Source organism: Ziziphus jujuba, chromosome 1, assembly GCF_031755915.1.
Source record: "Ziziphus jujuba cultivar Dongzao chromosome 1, ASM3175591v1".
NCBI classification, from domain to species: Eukaryota; Viridiplantae; Streptophyta; class Magnoliopsida; order Rosales; family Rhamnaceae; genus Ziziphus; species Ziziphus jujuba.
The window spans coordinates 35,900,744-35,919,945 of NC_083379.1; the positions used below are offsets into that span (position 1 = coordinate 35,900,744).

At 34.4% G+C, this 19,202-nt stretch overlaps 2 protein-coding genes across 4 annotated transcripts in view; both read left to right on the forward strand.

Annotated features, from left to right (window-relative positions):
• Positions 1 to 351: 351 nt before the first annotated feature.
• LOC107430761 (G-type lectin S-receptor-like serine/threonine-protein kinase At4g27290) lies at positions 352 to 4,381 on the forward strand. The gene is made up of 7 exons (XM_016041638.4): positions 352 to 1,972; positions 2,151 to 2,267; positions 2,855 to 2,985; positions 3,069 to 3,279; positions 3,375 to 3,612; positions 3,698 to 3,848; positions 3,920 to 4,381. Exons 1-7 carry the CDS (start codon positions 682 to 684, stop codon positions 4,214 to 4,216), a joined length of 2,436 nt encoding a protein of 811 aa, XP_015897124.3. The 5' UTR covers positions 352 to 681; the 3' UTR covers positions 4,217 to 4,381.
• A 905-nt stretch (positions 4,382 to 5,286) lies between these two features.
• Positions 5,287 to 19,202, forward strand: part of LOC107430800 (G-type lectin S-receptor-like serine/threonine-protein kinase At4g27290) — a 30,248-nt gene continuing 16,332 nt past the window's right edge. For 2 of the 3 annotated variants that reach the window (XM_060819158.1, XM_060819160.1), the window contains exons 1-2: positions 5,293 to 6,500; positions 6,736 to 6,852. In XM_060819158.1, the coding sequence (XP_060675141.1) occupies positions 5,579 to 6,500; positions 6,736 to 6,852 (1,039 nt within the window). In that variant the 5' untranslated portion in view covers positions 5,293 to 5,578. Of the gene's footprint in view, positions 6,501 to 6,735; positions 6,853 to 7,200; positions 7,359 to 7,472; positions 7,684 to 7,806; positions 8,045 to 8,139; positions 8,291 to 8,375; positions 8,927 to 19,202 lie in introns of those variants that run through there. The other variant, XM_016041664.4, reaches the window with a different exon arrangement.

Sequence of the window (19,202 nt, forward strand, 5' to 3'; positions counted from 1 at the left end):
TAGGTTCAAATCTTCAGGGGAAGGGATGCCAGAGCGCATAGCAAAAAAGTAAAAATAAATAAATAAATAAAGAAGCACCATATGTTAAAATGATATTTAATTCAATTAAATCATTTAAGCCCTTTAAATTCGGCCTACAACCTGAAAAGGCCTAGAAAATTTGAAGGCCCAAGTTGGTTAATAGCCCAATTTCATTAAGTGCTGCTATTTGCACGACTGTAACTTCATCTTGCACTGCATTTTGAGTAAAATGACCAGAAGCTCCTTTCTTCAATTTTTCCTTTCAAATTTATTTATTATATATTTGTCGTTGGGACATCCATATGTAAGACCATGACAAGTGCTGTTGAAAAAAATATATACCATGTTTTACATAGCGATATGAGTTTCGAAGTGGAGCTGAATTCTATGGTCCAATTACGCACTATTTGGGGGGATGAATTTGACCTAACATGTGAATTGTCTCTGCTCACTGGTTGATATTAACAAGGGCCACTCCAAATCACTGTTAATTGCTGTTAATGGAGTTGGAAAAATATCGCCACAGATCAACTTTTGACTTACTATCCCAATGGAAGTCACGAGTCAACGCCGTCTGGTTTGGCCTGTATTCCCTGCTAATCAGACAATATCACTGCCTATCACACTTCCAACTCGCAAGCTACCACATCCTGGTCATCAATGGAAAACCTTCTTTCTCTGTTTCTCACTACTTTCACACTCGTTTCCTTCTTCAAAACCGCTTCTGCAGTCGATCTCATCGCTCAAACCCACTCCATTTCAGATGGAAAGTCCTCCTTGGTTTCCAAAGGTGGAAGCTTTAAACTGGGTTTTTTCTCTCCCGGCAAGTCCAAGAACCGCTACTTGGGAATTTGGTACAATAATATCCGAGAAGAAACAGTTGTTTGGGTGGCCAACCGAGACAAGCCGATCAACGATTCATCTGGGATACTTAAGATGAACACCACAGGCAGCAATTTTGTTCTTCTGGGTCAGAACAACAACTCTGTTTTTTGGTCTACAAACTCGTCCAAACAAGCTCAGAGTCCTATACTTCAGCTTTTGGATTCTGGGAATCTTGTCCTGAGAGATGAGAAAGATGAAAATGCACAGAACTACCTGTGGCAAAGCTTTGACTATCCTTGTGACACATTGTTACCGGGGATGAAACTTGGATGGGACTTGAGGACCGGCCTTAATCGGCGGCTAACATCTTGGAAGAGTGAAGATGATCCATCCCCTGGAGACCTTACCTGGGAAATGGAGCTTCATAGCTTTCCTGAGCCAGTAATGTGGATGGGCTCAAAGGAATTCTTGCGAAGTGGACCATGGAATGGTATTCAATTCAGTGGCAAACCCACAAAATCACTTCCTCTTTTGAAGTTCAGTTTTATCTCCAATGAAGATGAGGTATACACGATAATCCACATGGTAAACAATTCTTTGATTGGAAGAATGGTTTTGAACAGGACGAGCAGCAGGTCTCTTCGCCAGTTCTTGATATGGTCAGAAACGGATAAGAAATGGACTCTCTATGCAGGATTTCCAAGAGACCAATGTGATAGTTACGGCATCTGTGGTGCCAATGGAAATTGTGTCCTCAGTGCCTCACCGTTCTGTCAATGTTTAGAGAGATTCAGGCCTAAATTGGAAGAGAAATGGAACACAAATGATTGGTCTGATGGGTGTGTTAGGAACAAGCCACTAAAGTACTGCCAGATCAATGATCGGTTTGCCAAATATGAAGGGCTAAAGTTGCCAGACACCACACATACTTGGATCAATAGGAGCATGAATCTCAAGGAGTGCAGAGCCAAATGCTTGAGCAACTGCACATGCATGGCCTATACAAACACAGATGTTAGAGAAGGAGGGAGTGGCTGCGCCATCTGGTTCGGTGATCTTATCGATATCAAACAGATTCCCGGTGGAGGACAGTATCTTTATGTTCGGGTTTCTGCTTCAGAACTAGGTATGAGAATGAGATTACTTTTGCTTTGTGCTTGTACAGAAATCCCTTCTGCATTTTTTTTTTTTTTTCCTTGTTTTGAAGTTACAAACTTTCATATTGATTTTGGAAGTTTCTTTCAATATTTCTCTACTCCATGTGACTAGTTTTTTTCCTTGCTGTCTCAAAATCATTCATGAAGAGGCGAAAGATGAGAAGTGGATGGTTGGAGTAATAGTTGCGGCTGCGGCTGCTTTAATACTTGTAATGCTTTTAGTTGGCTATTACATTTGGAGGAGGAGGAGGACAGACTTTGAAGGTAAAGATTACGTACTTTTTTCTCTGCAGATTTCTGTGACATAAATTAATTTATATAGTTTAGTGAAATCACATGGTATTGAGAATTTCCAATTATCTGGAAAATAATTTCGTGAATATAAAATTGGAGTACAAAGCAAGCAGATAATACAGTATGCATGGGAATTGAAATAAAGTTTTATAAAGTCTTAATAGGTTTATGAAATTATGATGGAGGTCCTCTTTGAAAGTTCTCAGACGAAGTCCTTTTTGTGGTGTTGAATGTATGATCAAATTGATAATAAAAAAAAAAAGATAGTCTATGTAGAAAGCTTTATTCTTCTGTCTGCTATTTTTTAAATGAAGTTTCAGGCTGAAACTCATAACAAGAGCCACACACAGTAAAAAAAAAATATATCAAAATCAAAAGAAGACCAACTAAACAAATTAAAAGATCCCCTCAAAGAATTAGTATGGATTATGATAGATTTTCTACTTTTCTTCAAGGGTAAGCCTGGATAAAGTGGATCAAATTAATTTAATTTAACATTTGAATGAAGTCCATCTTCTTTCATTATTTATTTATTTGTTTAATTAATGGCAAATTAGGTGAAGGAAATGAAGGACAAAAGGAAGACATGGAGCTCCCATCGTTTGACTTGTCGGTAATAGCTAGTGCCACAGATAACTTCTCACTTAGCAACAAACTTGGTGAAGGTGGTTTTGGACCTGTATACAAAGTGAGTTTGCAATATGCTACCATGAGGATGGTAAAAAACAGAGGACCTCTTCTTATATTAACAATATAAAAATGAATTTTCAGGGTAGATTGGCAGATGGACAAGAAATAGCTGTGAAGAGGCTTTCAAGGACTTCTGGACAAGGATTGAGGGAATTAAAAAATGAAGTAATATTAATCGCCAAACTTCAACACCGAAATCTTGTAAGGCTTCTTGGATGTTGCATTCAGGGAGCAGAGAACTTGCTGATTTATGAATTCATGCCAAACAAAAGCTTAGACTTCTTCATTTTTGGTTTGTCTCCCATAAGAAGCTATATATTCTTAGTGAGGTTGATTAACAGGTTTAATACAAATGCTAAGTCCTTTACTCAAACTTAAATTTTCCAGATCAAACTCGAGGTAAACTGTTAGATTGGCCTAAGAGGTTCAACATTATCGGTGGGGTTGCTAGGGGGCTTCTCTACCTCCATCAAGATTCCAGATTAAGAATTATACATAGAGATCTTAAAGCAAGTAATGTTTTACTTGATACTGGGTTGAACCCGAAAATCTCAGATTTTGGGTTGGCTAGAACTTTTGGTGGAGATGAAACTGAAGGAAACACGAACAGAGTAGTTGGAACCTAGTAAGTACTTTTGACATGAAATGTTCTCTACTAGTCCAGTTCTGTTTATATTCTAACATGCTATGTTTATGTGATGTTTGTTCAGTGGTTATATGGCACCTGAATATGCTATTGATGGGCAATTCTCCATCAAATCTGATGTTTTTAGTTTTGGTATATTAATGCTGGAGATAATAAGTGGAAAGAGAAGTAAAGGCTTCTATCATATGAACCAAAGCCTTAACCTTATTGGACATGTAAGTTTAAGAACCAAATGTTATTGCTATTAGTATATTATGCAAACAAAATGACTGTTTACTTGTTATAGGCATGGAGATTGTGGAAAGAAGGAAGGCCTTTAGAACTGATTGATGAAAATATTGGGGACTCTTGCATTGAATCTGAAGTGCTGCGTAGCATCCAAATCAGTCTCCTTTGTATGCAATTGCGTCCCGAGGACAGGCCGACAATGTCATCTGTAGTTCAGATGTTAGGAAGTGAGCGTCCATTACCACAGCCTACAGAACCTGGATTTTGTTTAGGCCAAAATACAGGAGATTCTGCATCAACTACACAACCGCCTTCTGCCAACGAAGTTACCATTACGCTACTTGAAGGTCGATAAGGATCTGTTGATCATATTATCATAAGCTTGCAACATGCAGTTTTTGATATATTGTAATTTCAATTTTATTTTCTTGTTTCCTTGTGATGATTAAAAATAGTATTTGTTTTTGCTCAAAGGGACGCAATAAGCGAGACAACCATACATGACAGTGGTTTAGTTGTACTTTTCAGTTTTTTTTTTTTTTTGTTTTTTTTTAATTGCTAAAATTGACTTTATTAGTAAAGAATTAAATGCTACCAAGCTGAATCAACATCATTCCAAGTCATGGGATTCTAGAGAGCTCCAGTAATATAAAATAAATAAAAAAACAGCTAAATAAAGATAAACAAATAAACTAATCTAGATCCAAATGGTACTTAACAATCTCATGAACCATAATAATATTAATGATATTCCTATGTATTTGTACTTTTTTTATTATTATCTTGTTGATTTGCTCCTCAAAAGTAGTATTTTTTTTATTTTTTTTTTTTTTTGGTGGATTGCTCCCAAAGTATCATTTTTATTATACTATTAGAAATATCTTTTAACATAAAATTCCAAACCCCTGTGCACAAAGCTAGCGGAATTATTTGGTGCCACTAGAAAGCAGAGGAGACATTAAATTGTTGTCTTTGACTTTTTTCATGGAAACTTGAAAATGTCCAATGCGACCTTGACTACTTATAAAGATATAATTGCCTTGTGGTCCCATGACCATGGACAATGGTTATCCCCGATTCCAAATTATACTTTTGACAAAATGTGGAGTGAAAATTTATTAAAAGAAAGAGTACAAACCAAACCACAATATATATGTTTTTGGGACCCACAAAAAAAAAAAAGAAAAAAAAGAAAACCGTAATCCACAAAAGTTTTTATGCATGAAATGTAATTAACCAACTATTTACTGATTTGTCTTCTAATAAGTCAGGTCCTCATTTCATCTTTCAATATGGTGTGATTTCAAACCCGAAAAGATATTACCGTAATTCCATCGGCCCATATATTTTATTTATTATTATTAGTATTATTTATTTATTTATTTATTTGGGTTGAAAAACTGCCCATATATGATAAATCACTTTTGGTCCAAGCATACCCACCACCACGGGCTCCCAAAATAGCCGAAGTGGTCTCCCAACAATGATGATGATGGTAAGAATATGTTACTCGCTAATCAATAGGGAACTTGAAAAAAGAAAAATCTCCAACTTTTTGTGGGTTTGCGTCAAAGTCAGTTAGCCGTGTACTTCGGGGATTTGGTCCATTCCTTGCGTTTCCTAAACCCCTCCATTGTTGTGTCTTTCTTCTACCATTTCGCGTGGTTGGGACTTATTACAAGTTGCAGTGTGAAAGATATAATAGTATGGTAAAAGCATGGACAATATTTGTTTTGCTTTCATTGGAATCCATTTGCTCTTTTCTTTCTTCAAGTTCTCAACCGCTGTTGATGCCATCACTCAAGCCCAGTTCATCAGTGATGGCAGAGGCTTAACTTCTAAAGATGGAAACTTTGAACTGGGTTTCTTTAGCCCAGCTAATTCCAGCAGTAGATTCTTGGGAATATGGAACAGGAAAATCCCACTTAGAACTGTTTCATGGATAGCAAATGTGCATAAACCCATCAATGATTCATCTGGCATATTGATGATAAATGGCTCTGCCAATGCCGTCCTTCTCAGTCAGAATACTACCGTTGTTTGGTCTTCCAGCTCCTCAAAACAATCTGAGAATCCCATATTGCAGCTCCTGAATTCAGGAAACCTGGTACTGAGAGATGGGAAAGATGGAAATTCTGGAATTTTTTTGTGGCAAAGCTTTGATTGTCCTATTGGGACCGTGGGTTTATCAGCAAGGAGGGTCTCTCTGTCAGCTTCAGCAGATGTCTGTGATAGTTATGGACTCTGTGGCGCTTATGGAGTTTGTACCATCAATGAATTACAAGTTTGCAAATGTTTGAAAGGGTTTAAACCTGTTTCGCCAGAAAAATGGAAAGAAAGGGACTATACACAAGGTTGTGAACGAAATAAACCATTGAAGTGCCAGGAAAACACTGGGTTTATAAAATATGTTGGGTTGAAATTGCCAGATAACAAAAATGGTTGGGTCAGTCAAGGTATGGATATGAAGGAATGCAAGGCAAAATGCTTGAGCAACTGTTCTTGTATAGCTTTTGCAAGTTCTGATGCCAAAGGAGGCAGTGCCTGTACTATCTGGCTTAGTGATCTAATTGACATTCGGCGTCTCTTGAATGGTGGTGGCCAGGATCTGTATGTTAGAGTGCCTGATTCAGAGTTAGGTACGGACAGACTTTTTCGTTTGCTACTTTTGAGCTTTCTGAATTGATCTTCTGCTTGGCCTATGGTTTTGTGTTTTCTTATTATGGGCTTTATTATTATTATTATTATTATTATTATTTTATTTTATTTTTTATGCTCAAGTTCTTATTCCCTGCATTAGGTTTTTCTCTTATTTTTATATCTAGCTAAAGTTTTAACTATAGTTGCTTTGCCCTTTGGATTTCAACCATGAAGGAGCGAAAAATGGAGTCAAAGTTAAGATTGTAGTGATTATTGTAGCTGTTGTTTTCACTGTCTCGGGCCTGCTGTTAGCTGCCTACTACATTCGAAAAAACAGGAAAATGTCTAAAGGTATGTTACTTCTCTGTCCATCACAGCATATGAACAATGATAATAGCGTCTGGATTTTGAGGTTAATTATCAAGATCTGAGACTCATTGGGTACTTGATGAATTCATAGAACGTTGGTTAGTGGGTCAAAGTTGATGCATCTCTAAAATCTGCCCTGGTGGCTTGACCTAGAGCATGTCTTGTATGCTTCTTTTCCTGTACCATAAATCGAGATTATCACGGCTCAATTTTATTTAATTCTTTTTTAAGTTTCACTTTTTATGTATTTACGCAAATACATAAATATTTTCCCCCTGTTTTCTCATGCACAAAGAGAAGCTGATCTTTTTTTCTCGATGCCTACAACAGAGAAAATGGATATCTATGGAACAACAGGTCAGAACAACAATGGCCCGGAGGAGGATCTGGAATTGCCTTTGTTCAAGCTATCTACAATAGCTAGTGCCACTAATAACTTTTCATTCAACAACAAACTTGGACAAGGTGGATTTGGAAGTGTATACAGGGTAAATGTTCAAAATGCTGCATAAGAATCTGGGGAAAATAGATACTTAGAATACAAAGCTGTTTCTTTTTCTATTGTTTTATTTTTTTCTCTTTTAAACAAACATATTTTTCAGGGTGTACTCATGGATGGGCAAGAGATTGCAGTGAAAAGGCTTTCGCCAAACTCTGGACAAGGACCAAATGAGTTCAAGAATGAAGTTATACTAATAGCCAAGCTTCAGCACCGAAATCTTGTAAGACTTCTTGGTTACTGCATCCATGGTGAAGAAAAATTGCTGATTTATGAATACATGCCCAACAGAAGCTTGGACTTTTATATATTTGGTTCGAATACCTTAAACCCCTAATATCCTTTGTTACTATATTCACTTTTATGTTCATAGGTTCAAAACTCAATTTTTCCATTTGAGTATTCAAACTTTATAACTTAGATGAGAAACTTTCCAGATCAAGCACAAGGCAAACTTTTAGATTGGAGAAAACGGTTTAACATTATCCTTGGTGTTGCAAGGGGGCTTCTATACCTTCATGAAGATTCCAGATTGAGAATCATACATAGAGATCTTAAACCGAGTAATGTTTTACTTGATAAAGAGATGAACCCAAAAATTTCAGATTTTGGAATGGCAAGAACATTTGGAGGAGATCAAACAGAAGGAGTCACAAGAAGAGTGGTTGGAACCTTGTAAGTTGATAGAATACATTACATTCTCTTATCTTTAATCTTCTTTTGTTCTAAAATTTATTTGACGGTGTTTTGGTTGCTGTCATGTTCTACAGTGGTTATATGGCTCCAGAATATGCTATTGATGGTCAATTCTCGGTAAAATCCGATGTCTTTAGTTTTGGCATTTTAATGCTAGAGATAATAAGTGGAAAGAAAAATAGAGGATTTTATCATCATGGTGACAACCTTGACCTTGTTGGATATGTGAGTAACAATCTCTGCATTTCTCTTTTGTTAATAATAGTAAGCTGTTGAATGAAAATTACTTCATGTTTCAAAATGTAATTAGGCGTGGAAATTGTGGGAAGAAGAAAGGTCTCAAGAACTGGTAGATGAATGCTTCAGGGACTCTTGCACTCTATTAGAAGTATTACGTTGCATCCATGTTAGCCTCTTATGTGTACAAAAGCTTCCTGAAGACAGACCAAGTATGTCAACTTTGATTCTCATGTTAGGTGATGAAAAAACTTTGCCACGGCCTAAAAAACCGAGGCTTTTTATAGGCAAACATTCATCTGAAGCAGATTCTTCCTCAATCAAGCAGGAAATATCTTCAACCAATGAATTAACCATAAGTATTTTAGATGCAAGATAGTATTCGTTTTCCTAATATGTACATCAACATATTGCTTATCAATACAAGTCTTGATATTAGTCTAGCATAGGGCTCAGAATCAAACCACTATACAGTCTAGACTCATAGACCTTGTCAATGTCTGTCACAATTTTGGCTCTGACCTTACCCATGAGACAACATGCAATCACATTAAAGAAGCATTGAATTGTTAGTACTCGGCTTCATCTGTCACCTAATTTATATATATATATATTTATAAGAAAAAACCTTTACCCGGGTACTCAAAGAGATTTTAATAGAAGATTTTCGTTGATTTTCACTGTAATTGCATCTTCTGTGAGGAATTTCCTCAAACAAGTAGTGTGCTTGCCAAACAAAATAAAGCATGCTAAAAACAATAATAATCCGAATCAGAAATTAAAACCTTAGAGAAATAATATATTTAAATTCATGTTGTTACCCAAAATATCTGCCTAATTAAGAGATTCACTGACCGGCCTTATATTTTATTACTTTTATTGGATGACTTGCCAGCCTCGAGCTACATGTAAGGTAAACCAACACCAGCAATAACCTAATTGGAGAAGCCATAAACCTAGGTATATAAGTTTAGACTCAATTGGAAATAATTTTTAACCCACCAGATTTCGTTTCATGTGATGTTCCATCAAAACAAGAATTTTCTCAAAAAAAAAAAAAAAGGGAAATTATACCAAGTTAACCATTTTATAATCAATTACTAATAAACATATACATAAGTATCTTTTTAATGGGGAACATTTCAAAGAAGTAATATTATTTTATATGGTAACTTATTTTCTACAATTTCCATTTCTTACCGCCATACAATTTTTCCTTTTAAAGGAATAAAAGATGATGTAAACAAGCCGTCAAACAAAGAAAAATGATGCAAAAACAAGTGCTGGACGGTGACGAAGAATGGAAGAAAATACATCCAAAAAGACACGGCATATCCAACTGATGTAATTTAGTACAATTTAGTTTCATCATGAAGTCAAAAGTCCCTCATTTATTTTCGCTTCCCAACGAACGCGTTCTTCCTTTGTTGAACGTCAACGTGTGTGTATATATGTATATAAATTTTGCTTGCCATTGCTTACTTTTAAGTATTGAATTAATTAGAAGTTCCTAGCGTACTATTGAGACGTAGAATTTCAGCTGGCCAAACAGTGAAGGTATAACATCAGCGTGACTTTATTTCCTTTCGAATGTTCCACTGTGTGCTTAAATAGCTTCTAAGCTGAGAGCTCTGGCTAAGATTTTGATGAAATAGGGATTCTTTCTCTTGCACTTTTGAGTACCATTTTAATATTTCTCTTCTTCACTGATATCTCCATGGCTGCTGACACCATTTCTTAGTTTCAAAGGATGGAAACTTTGAACTGGGTTTCTTCAGTCCAGGTAGTTCCCAAAACAGGTACATGGGAATCTGGTACAAGGATATCCCAGTTAAAACTATTATTCGGTTGGCAAACCGGCAGAATCCAATCAATGTCTCATCTGGTATTTTGATGATAAATAGCACAGGCAAGCTTGTTCTCAGTTAGAAGAGTAGTGTTGTTTGGTCACTATACCCAACTAAACCTACCCAGAACCCGATATTACAACTTCTGGATTGTGGAAATCTAGGAGTAAGAGATGATAAAGATGAGAATTCAGAGAAGTATTTGTGGCAGAGTTTTGATTATCCTTTTGATACATTATTACCATGTATGAAGCTGGGATGGGACCTGAAAACTGGTCTTCTAGGGCATTTAGTATCATGGAAGCGCTCAGACGACCCTTCTCCTGGAGACCTTACTTGGGAGCTCAGGTGAAGAAATCAAAGAAGAGTGTTGACAAGGTTTATAATACTCGCATATGTTTATGAAAGAATACTATGGTATTTATACAGAAGAAATAGAATACTCAATAAAGCTGGATATAAAAGGCCTTTAAGGAGTGTCTTAAGAAAGTTTCCATATACAAATAAAAATTCAAATTAAATCCTTGTGTAGAAGTCAACCACTCCTAATGGGTATAATTTTCCTTGCACAGCAAGTCAACCAGCAAATCCATTCAGACAGAACCTTTCCTTATTTATTAATTCCTTTCTCTCTGTCAATACTCCCCCTCAAGTTGGTGCGAAGATGTCAACAGAGCCCAACTTGGACAAATCTCATGGAACTTAATAGAAGATAAGCTTTTTATGAAGATACCTGGCAAGTTATTGACCACTTCAAACAAAAGGAGTACTAATAACACCATTGTAAACATTTTCTCTAACAAAGTGACAATCCACCTCAATATGTTTTATGCGTTCATGGAAAACTGGATTTGAGGCAATATGAATAGCAACTTGATTGTCACAAAATAGTTTGACACGTTGAGATGTATGACAGCTCAAATATTGTAGCAACGTTTAAGCCGAATAATTTTAGTAGTAGCTGATGCCATAGCATGATATTCTGCTTCAGCACTTGATCTTGCAACCACATTTTACTTATTGCTTTTCCATGTTAGCAAGTTACCACCAACAAATGTACAATATCCTGTTGTTGATTTTCTATCAACTGGACAACCTGCTCAATCTGCATCAGTGTAGGCTAAAATGGAATAGTGACCATGGTTGCACATCAGAATGCCTCTTCCCAGTGATCCCTTCAAATATTGTAGAATCCTATGAATTGCAGCCATGTGATTAACTCTTGGTGCATGCATAAACCTACTCACTAGACTAATTGCATAGGTTATATCTGGACGTGTGATGGTAAGATAGATTATTTTGCCAACTAATCTTTGATATTGTCAAATATTAGGAAATAATTCACCATCATTATCAAGCTTATTGCTGTATGTAGGAGTGTTTATTGGTTTGACTCCTAGATTCCAATTTTCTTGCACCAAATCTAACACATATTTTCGTTGATTAAGAAATATGCCTTTCTTTGAATAAGCAATTTCTAACCCAAGAAAATACTTTAATACTCCCAAATATTTAATAGCAAATCTTTTATGCAGCAAGTCCTTAAGTTTTAGAATTTCAGAATGATCATCACCTGTAATTATTATATCATTCACATATACCAGTACAACAGTGATTTCGAAAGTACCTTCCTTAATGAACAATAAGGAATCTGCAGCACTTCCTTTAAGTCCATTTGCTTGCATAACAGAAACTGAGCTTGGCATACCATGCTCTAGGTGATGTTTAAGTCCATATATTTCCTTCTTTAATTTACAAGCCAACCATTTCTGGATTCTTGTGGATGACTCGAAGGAATACTCATGTAGACTTCTTCTATAAAATCACCTTGAAGAAATGCATTTTTAACATCCATTTGAAATAACTTCCAATCTAGATTTGCAGCTACCGAGAGAAGAATTCGAATTGTATTCATTTTTGCAACTGGAGCAAACATTTCTGTGTAATCCTCTCCATAGGTCTGAGTAAAACCTTTTGCAATAAGTCTGGTCTTGTGTCGTTCAGTGGATCCATCAATTTTAAATTTAATTTTGTATATCCAACGACAACCAACTATTTTCTTTCCTGGTGGAAGTTTAACAATATCCCATGTTTGGTTGTCCTCAAGTGCCTATAATTCTTCTTTCATTACTTACCTCCAAATAGGACTAGAATTAGCCTCTTTGAAAGTTTTAGTTCATGATTCTTGAAAATATCCTTTGAAAGTTTTAGTTTATGATTCCCAAATATATCCTTTAAAAAAGATACATGAGACTTAGAGATATTATCATATGTCAAATGAGTCTCAATAGGATAAGAAACACTTTGATATGTAAAGAAATCTTTCATTCTTTCAGGAGGATGAGTCACTTTGCTTGATTTACGTTGAGGTAATGGTGATGATGTTGTTTCTATCTCTGTAGCATTTCTATTTTCACCTCGAGCCTCTTCTATTGTTGGTTCTACAACATCCTCTTGTACCGTAGCATGACCATCCTTTGTTGCTTCTATTTCTATAGTTGAGATAATTGGACGAGGTACCAAATCTAATAATTTCTCCGCGAGACTGATTCTCTAAATCTTTTGTAGCTTGAAAAAAAAGATTTTGATTCAACAAAAACAACATCACATGATATGAGAATTTTTCAATTACTCACATTGTAGCATATATATCCTTTTTTTGTGGAGGAATAACCAAAGAAATACACATTTAATTGCTCAAGCATCCAATTTATCACGATGAGTTGCCTGTTGGTGCACATAACAGCTACAACCAAACACAAGTATATGATATATTTGGTTTACGATTATTCAAAATTTCTAATGGTGACTTGGCATTAAGCACTCGACTAGGCAGTCTGTTAATTAAGTATGTTGCAGTGAGGACACCATGGGACCAATATCTCTTTAGAACATGCATTTGAAACATGATCGCACATGTGGTTTCAAGAATATATCTATTTTTCCTCTCAGCCACTCCATTTTATTATGGGGTTCCAACACAACTAGTCTGATGTATGATACCACGGCTACGTAAATATTCAGGTAACAGACCTTTGGTATATTCTGTTCCATTATCAAATCTAAACAATTTAATTTTGGCATCAAATTGAGTAGTCACCATGTTATGAAATTCTTGAAATATTGAAGCTATTTTAGTTTTATATTTTAGTAAATAGATCCAGGTGGCTCTAGATCAGTCATCAATGAACAGGATAAAATATTTGTATCCATCATAAGAATCAACAGGTGCTGGGCTCATAAATTAGAATATCAGTTTAAAACATTGATTTGAAATTGAAGAAGACTTAGGAAAAGGTAAACGGGATTGTTTAGAGAATTGACAAACATCTGACTCAACAACAATGGATGGAAAAAGACTCTATAAAACATGAGTTGATGGATGGCAAAATCTTTTATGTAAAACTTGACTCTCCTTAACACTCTTTATATGTCAGGCTTTTTCAGGAAGGTTTGAATTCAATAGATATAATCCATTATAGTAAGTTCCCTTACCAATCTTCCTCTTCATTTTTTGATCTTGAAAAATGACACCAGTAAGAGAAAAAATAACATTATAGCTCAAGGAATTAATTATCTTTCCAATAGATAAAAGTTGAACAGGGAAAGATGGAACAACTAAAGCATCTGAATTGGGACAATGAGGAAAGAAACTTATTTTTCCATTTCCTATGACAGGAGCTGCAGAACCATTGGCTTCAAAAACTTTATGATTTGAAGTAAAATTATATACAGACGAAAAATTATTGATCATGTGATCTGTAGCTCCAGAATCAATAATCCATGAAAAGACATTAGGAGAAGAAGTGAAATAGGCTTGCAAATTACCTAAAAGATGAGTAGATGATGTAGAATAAGGAGTTGATTCAGTAATGGTCTACAAAATTGTTGAAAGAGTTGACTGAATTGATTCATTCGATTTTTAGAGATGGATGCATCAGCCATTGCAGCATGATCCATTTTATTTTTCTCAAAACTTAATTTAAGATGTGGATACAGCTCCCACCATCAATCCGTTGTGTGTCCGGGTTTACCACAATATTCACATTAGAAGAGTTCCTTCTTTTCTTTGTATCTCGAATGATCTTTCTTTTCTGAAACTGGAAAATTTTCTTATTAAAATTTTCAGTTATCAAAGCATGAGATTCATGTGTTTCTACATCTGGGATTGGTTCAGTCACGTTCATGGTTCGCCTATGGATTTCTTCTTGTTGAATGCTTGAACACACAGTAGATAATGGAAAGAGTGTAACATCCATAAGGATGTTGCTTATCAATGTTTCATACTCAGGTTTTAAACTACTAAGTAGAGCAAAGATTTTACCTTCCTCAGCTCTCTGCAGCAACGTTTTTGCATCTGTAGTATGTGGACGATATAGATTCAATTCGTCCCATAATTTTTTAAGATGGCCAAGATGTTCACTAAATGTTTTGTCACCTTGTTTTAGTTTTGCAATCTCAAGCTTTAATTCATAAACGCGAAAAGCATTGTTTTTGTTAACATATAATTCTATGACAGCTTCCCATAACTCTCATGCAGATTTTGAATAGGTGAATATTTCACTAATTTGTGGATCCATAGAATTTAAGATCCATGATCTAACAAGTTGATTAGTAGCTATCCAATCTTCAAATTTGGCGTTATCTGTTGCTAGACAATTAAGGCTGCCATCTATACAACCCAATTTTCACTTGCCACCAAGTGATAGAGTAACAGCCCTTGACCAAGATATGAAATTAAATCCATTCAAAGGAATAGATGAAAGCTTTAGAATAGGATCTGAATCAGCCATAGTCAAACATGCAGGAAGAGAAAGAAAAATGTAGAAGAAACAAAAAAAAAAAAAAAAAAAAAAAAAAGACCCGCTATGATATCATGAAGAAATTGAAGAAGAGTTTTGACAAGGTTTATAATACTTGTATATATTTATGAAAGAATACTGTGGTATTTATACAAAAGAGGTAGACTACTCAATAAGACTGGATACAAAAGGCCTTTAAGAAGTGTCTTAAGAAAGTTTCTATACACAAATAATAATTCAAATTAAATCCTTATGTAGAAGTCAACCATTCCTAATGGGTATAATTTTCCTTGCACAGCAAGTCAACCAGCAGATCCATTCCTTTCCTTATTTATTAATTCCTTTCTCTTTCTCAATATCAAGCCTTGCTTGGAATGCGATGGCTCAAAGTTGGGATGTGTTTGCAACAGTGCCAAGGGATAACTGTGATTAGTATGCTCTTTGTGGTGCCTATGGAAACTGTATCATTGGAAAATGCCCTGTTTGCCAATGTCTAAAAGGTTTCAAACCAAAAGAAAACTTCATGAACTGGTCTCAAGGTTGTATTCAGAATAAGCCATTCAATTGCCAGTACAAAGATTCATCTTGATATGAAAGTTCTTAGATGAAATCCTTTTTGTGGTGTTGAATTTGTGATCAAATTGATAATAAAAAAGGATAGTGCTGCAGAAAAGTTTGTTCTTCTGTCTACTATTTTTAAATGAAGTTTCAAGCCAATACTCATAAGAAGCCATTCATAGTAAAGAAGACAAAACTCGAACAGAAGACCAAAGAGCCACTCAAAAAATTAGTGTGGATTATGATAAATTTTATACTTTTCTTCAAGGGTCAACCTATATGATGGAGCATAATATTTAATGCTAGAATTTTTTTATGTAGACTGTTTATAATCATATAATTCACTAATTTATCTCTACGTTCCAATAATAAACTTGGACATTTTGTTTATTGATATTTACAAGAAGTCTTTTTTAGGTTTGTTTTCTTATAATGCTTTGATTGACCTATCAAACCAAATAATCAATTTTCTCTTTCAATTTAAGCTCCATTGTGAACTTAAGTAGATAAGTATCACAAATTTTTTTCTAAACATTATTTTATATATATATATATATATATTTATATTATTTTATTATAATATTATGGAACTGTGACATTTGTCAAGTTTATTTGTAAACTGTGACATGTGTTAACATGTGTCAAGTGTATGTGTACATTGTGACATATATGTGGACATGTGTCAAGTATATGTGTGTGTTAAAAAACTATATAAAGGTTCATTAAAATTTGGTGGCCATCATGCTTATGGCTTGGTGAGCTATGTGAGAAAATTTGACAGTAAAGAGCAGACTTCAATTCATTTGGGAATTCTAGTTTTTTGAAATACAAGTTACAGATCATAACTTCTTCATTTACTACTACTTTAGGCATGTAATTGAATTATTTAAATTTCTAAAATATGATATATGCTTATGGAATTGGTATGTTGATCTTGGGAAAACATGCATGCTTGATTATTAAATAATCATATAAAAAAGTTTATTGATTTTGTTGGGTTAACAGCATGCTATTTTTTATCGATTGGTCTCAAAGCATACATAACAAGTTCATAGGTTATATCTATGTGAGTGTGCCAGTTCTTTGTCTTACCACAGTGAGTACCGAAATTGTTTTTTTTTCCCCCCCAAATTGTTAATTTTTTGAACTTTTTTAGACATGACTTTTGTTGAAAATTCATTTTTTATTTTTTCAATTGAAATGAAGAGGTTTTTTTTTTTCTTTTTCTTTTTTATGATTAAATGAGAATTTGATGATAACCGGTGCAAGCCCCTGGTCAAATATGTTTTTTTTTTTTTTTTTTTGGTTTAGGTTTTATGCCATAGTTAACATAATGGTATGAATGTCAACTAGTGACCTTTTGTGAGACTTAACTTTTTCATACTATGAAATTTTTCATGTGTTTGTGAGACTTTACTTTTTCATGCTATGAAATTGTCAATGTAATAATACAATTATACAAGTCGGCATTGTAAATAGGATATTTAAGTACTTATCTGTCGTAAATCTAAAATTTGCCTATGTTATGAAATTGTCAATGAAACTTTTTTCTCCCTTTTTTTTTTTTCCTTTGCTAGCGGAAGTTGAATAACTATTATGAATCCCAGGTTCTGAGTTACCCTGTTGATAACTTAGTTCAATGCATTGATTATGGTGATTTGGTTATTTGTCTCTAGCCTCTTTATGGGTATCCTTTGTGTTACAAGGACTCTAGGAATTTTATTTGAAATAATATGGATAAAAAGGTTGGGAAGATAACATTTACATAATTTTATTATGCATTTATGATGTTTTCTACTTTTATAGCTATTAGCATTTATGGAAATACTCTACCAATAAGTTCCATGATAACTTTGAATGAGATTAATTATCGTAGGCGTAGAAATACTCTAATGATGAATTTGAATCTTATGAAGTTAGACTTAGCTTTGGAGATAGATTCACCACTAACTCCTAGTAATGAGAGCATTGCCAAGGCTATAAAGTTGTATGAAAATTGGAAGCACTAAAATAAATGTTGCATGATGGTTATGTAGAATTATATGGATGATTTCATATATTCAAGTATTCCAAATGAGGATACTACCGCAAAGCTTTTGGATGTGATTAGCGAGAAAGTCATTAGATTTGACAAGAATGAGAAACACCACTTTTTAGATTTGTTTACATCTAATATATATGATGGAGTCAGTGGCATAAAAGAGGATATACTGAAGCTTTCCTCCTTTTATAACAAGTCAATGACATAGAAATGAATTTGGGTGAAACCGTTTTGAATTATACAGTATTAAAAAGCCTTCTATCTCAATTTGATCACATTAGATCAAGCTATAACACTCAAAAGGTTGAATATAGCACAAAAGATTGCATAGACTTTGGAAGAGATCACAACCATACTTCTTAAAAAAAGGGATGACATCAAGCATAACAGGTTAAATGTTATTGTTATGGTAATAGATTATAAGAACCAATCTAAGAGGAATCTTCAAAGAAGGGTAAAAAATCTAAGTCATTCAAGAAGAAAGGACAAGGTGTCAAGTCTGATGGGCACAAAGGTAGCTCCTCATCAATGGGTGGAAAGAAAGAATTTTTTTAGTGGAAAATGCAATTACTGTCACAAGTTTGGTCATGAAAAGATGAACTGTTGGAAATTGAAGGCATAACAAGAGAAGAAAGGTAATTCCTTAGTATTGGTTTTCTTAGAATTTAATATGATTGGAATCAATATTATTAATGTGCCTGTAAATACTTGGGTGGTTGGATATTGGAATAACAATTCATGTTACTAATTTGTTGTAGGGAATGACAAACCAAAGAAGACCAACCAATTTTGAATATATAGCATGTATATATAGGTGATAGATCAAAAGGGAAGGTGAACATCATAGGTATAATTAAGTTGAAACTCGCCACTTGACCCTTTTTGGAGTTGCAAGAAGTTTGTTTCATACCTTCAATAGGAAAAATTTGACATCTATATCCCTTTTGTATAATTGTGGCTATAGTTTTGATTTTGGAAATAGAAAAATTGTTTTGTATAAAAATCATAACATGATTGAATGTGGATCTTTATGTGACAATTTGTATCAACTTAATTTATATAATGATGTTTTTGTTAATTCTTCTATTAACACTATTGATGCTCCTGTGGTTACTTCTAAATGTGCCAAAATTAATAACAATTTTTCTATGGTATGGTATAAACATCTAGGATATGTTTCTAGATAGAGAATGAAAAGATTGATGAAGGATGGTATACTCACTAATCTTGATTTCTTAACTTATATTGAATGCATGAAAGGTAAGCTAACTGCTAAAGTTAGAAAGAATAAAATTGGTAGATATGTAGATGCTTTAGAAGTAGTTCACACAGATATTTATAAACCTTTCACATCATTTGCATAAGGAGGCTACAGATATTTTATCATCTTTATTAATGATTTCTCTTATTATGAATATGTTATGCTTATTCATGAGAAGTCTGATTCTTTGGTAGCCTTTAAAAAGCTTAAAGCCAAAATGGAGCTTCAAAAGAATAAAAAGTTAAAGGCTGTCAGGTATAATAGAGGTGGTAAGTATTATAGTAGATATGATAAGACTGGAAGAGACCTAGTTCATTTTGCAAAATATTTGCAGGATTGTGGCATTAAAGCTCAAAATATAATGTCGGTACTTCTTTGCAAAATGGTGTTG

Bases quoted from the DNA above. Each gene is read 5' to 3' on its own strand.
- LOC107430761 (XM_016041638.4), top strand. From the start codon at position 682: ATGGAAAACCTTCTTTCTCTGTTTCTCACTACTTTCACACTCGTTTCC. The intron at 1,973-2,150 runs GTATGAGAATGA...TCATTCATGAAG, and splicing joins GGTTTCTGCTTCAGAACTAG to AGGCGAAAGATGAGAAGTGG. The intron at 3,613-3,697 runs GTAAGTACTTTT...ATGTTTGTTCAG, and splicing joins AACAGAGTAGTTGGAACCTA to TGGTTATATGGCACCTGAAT.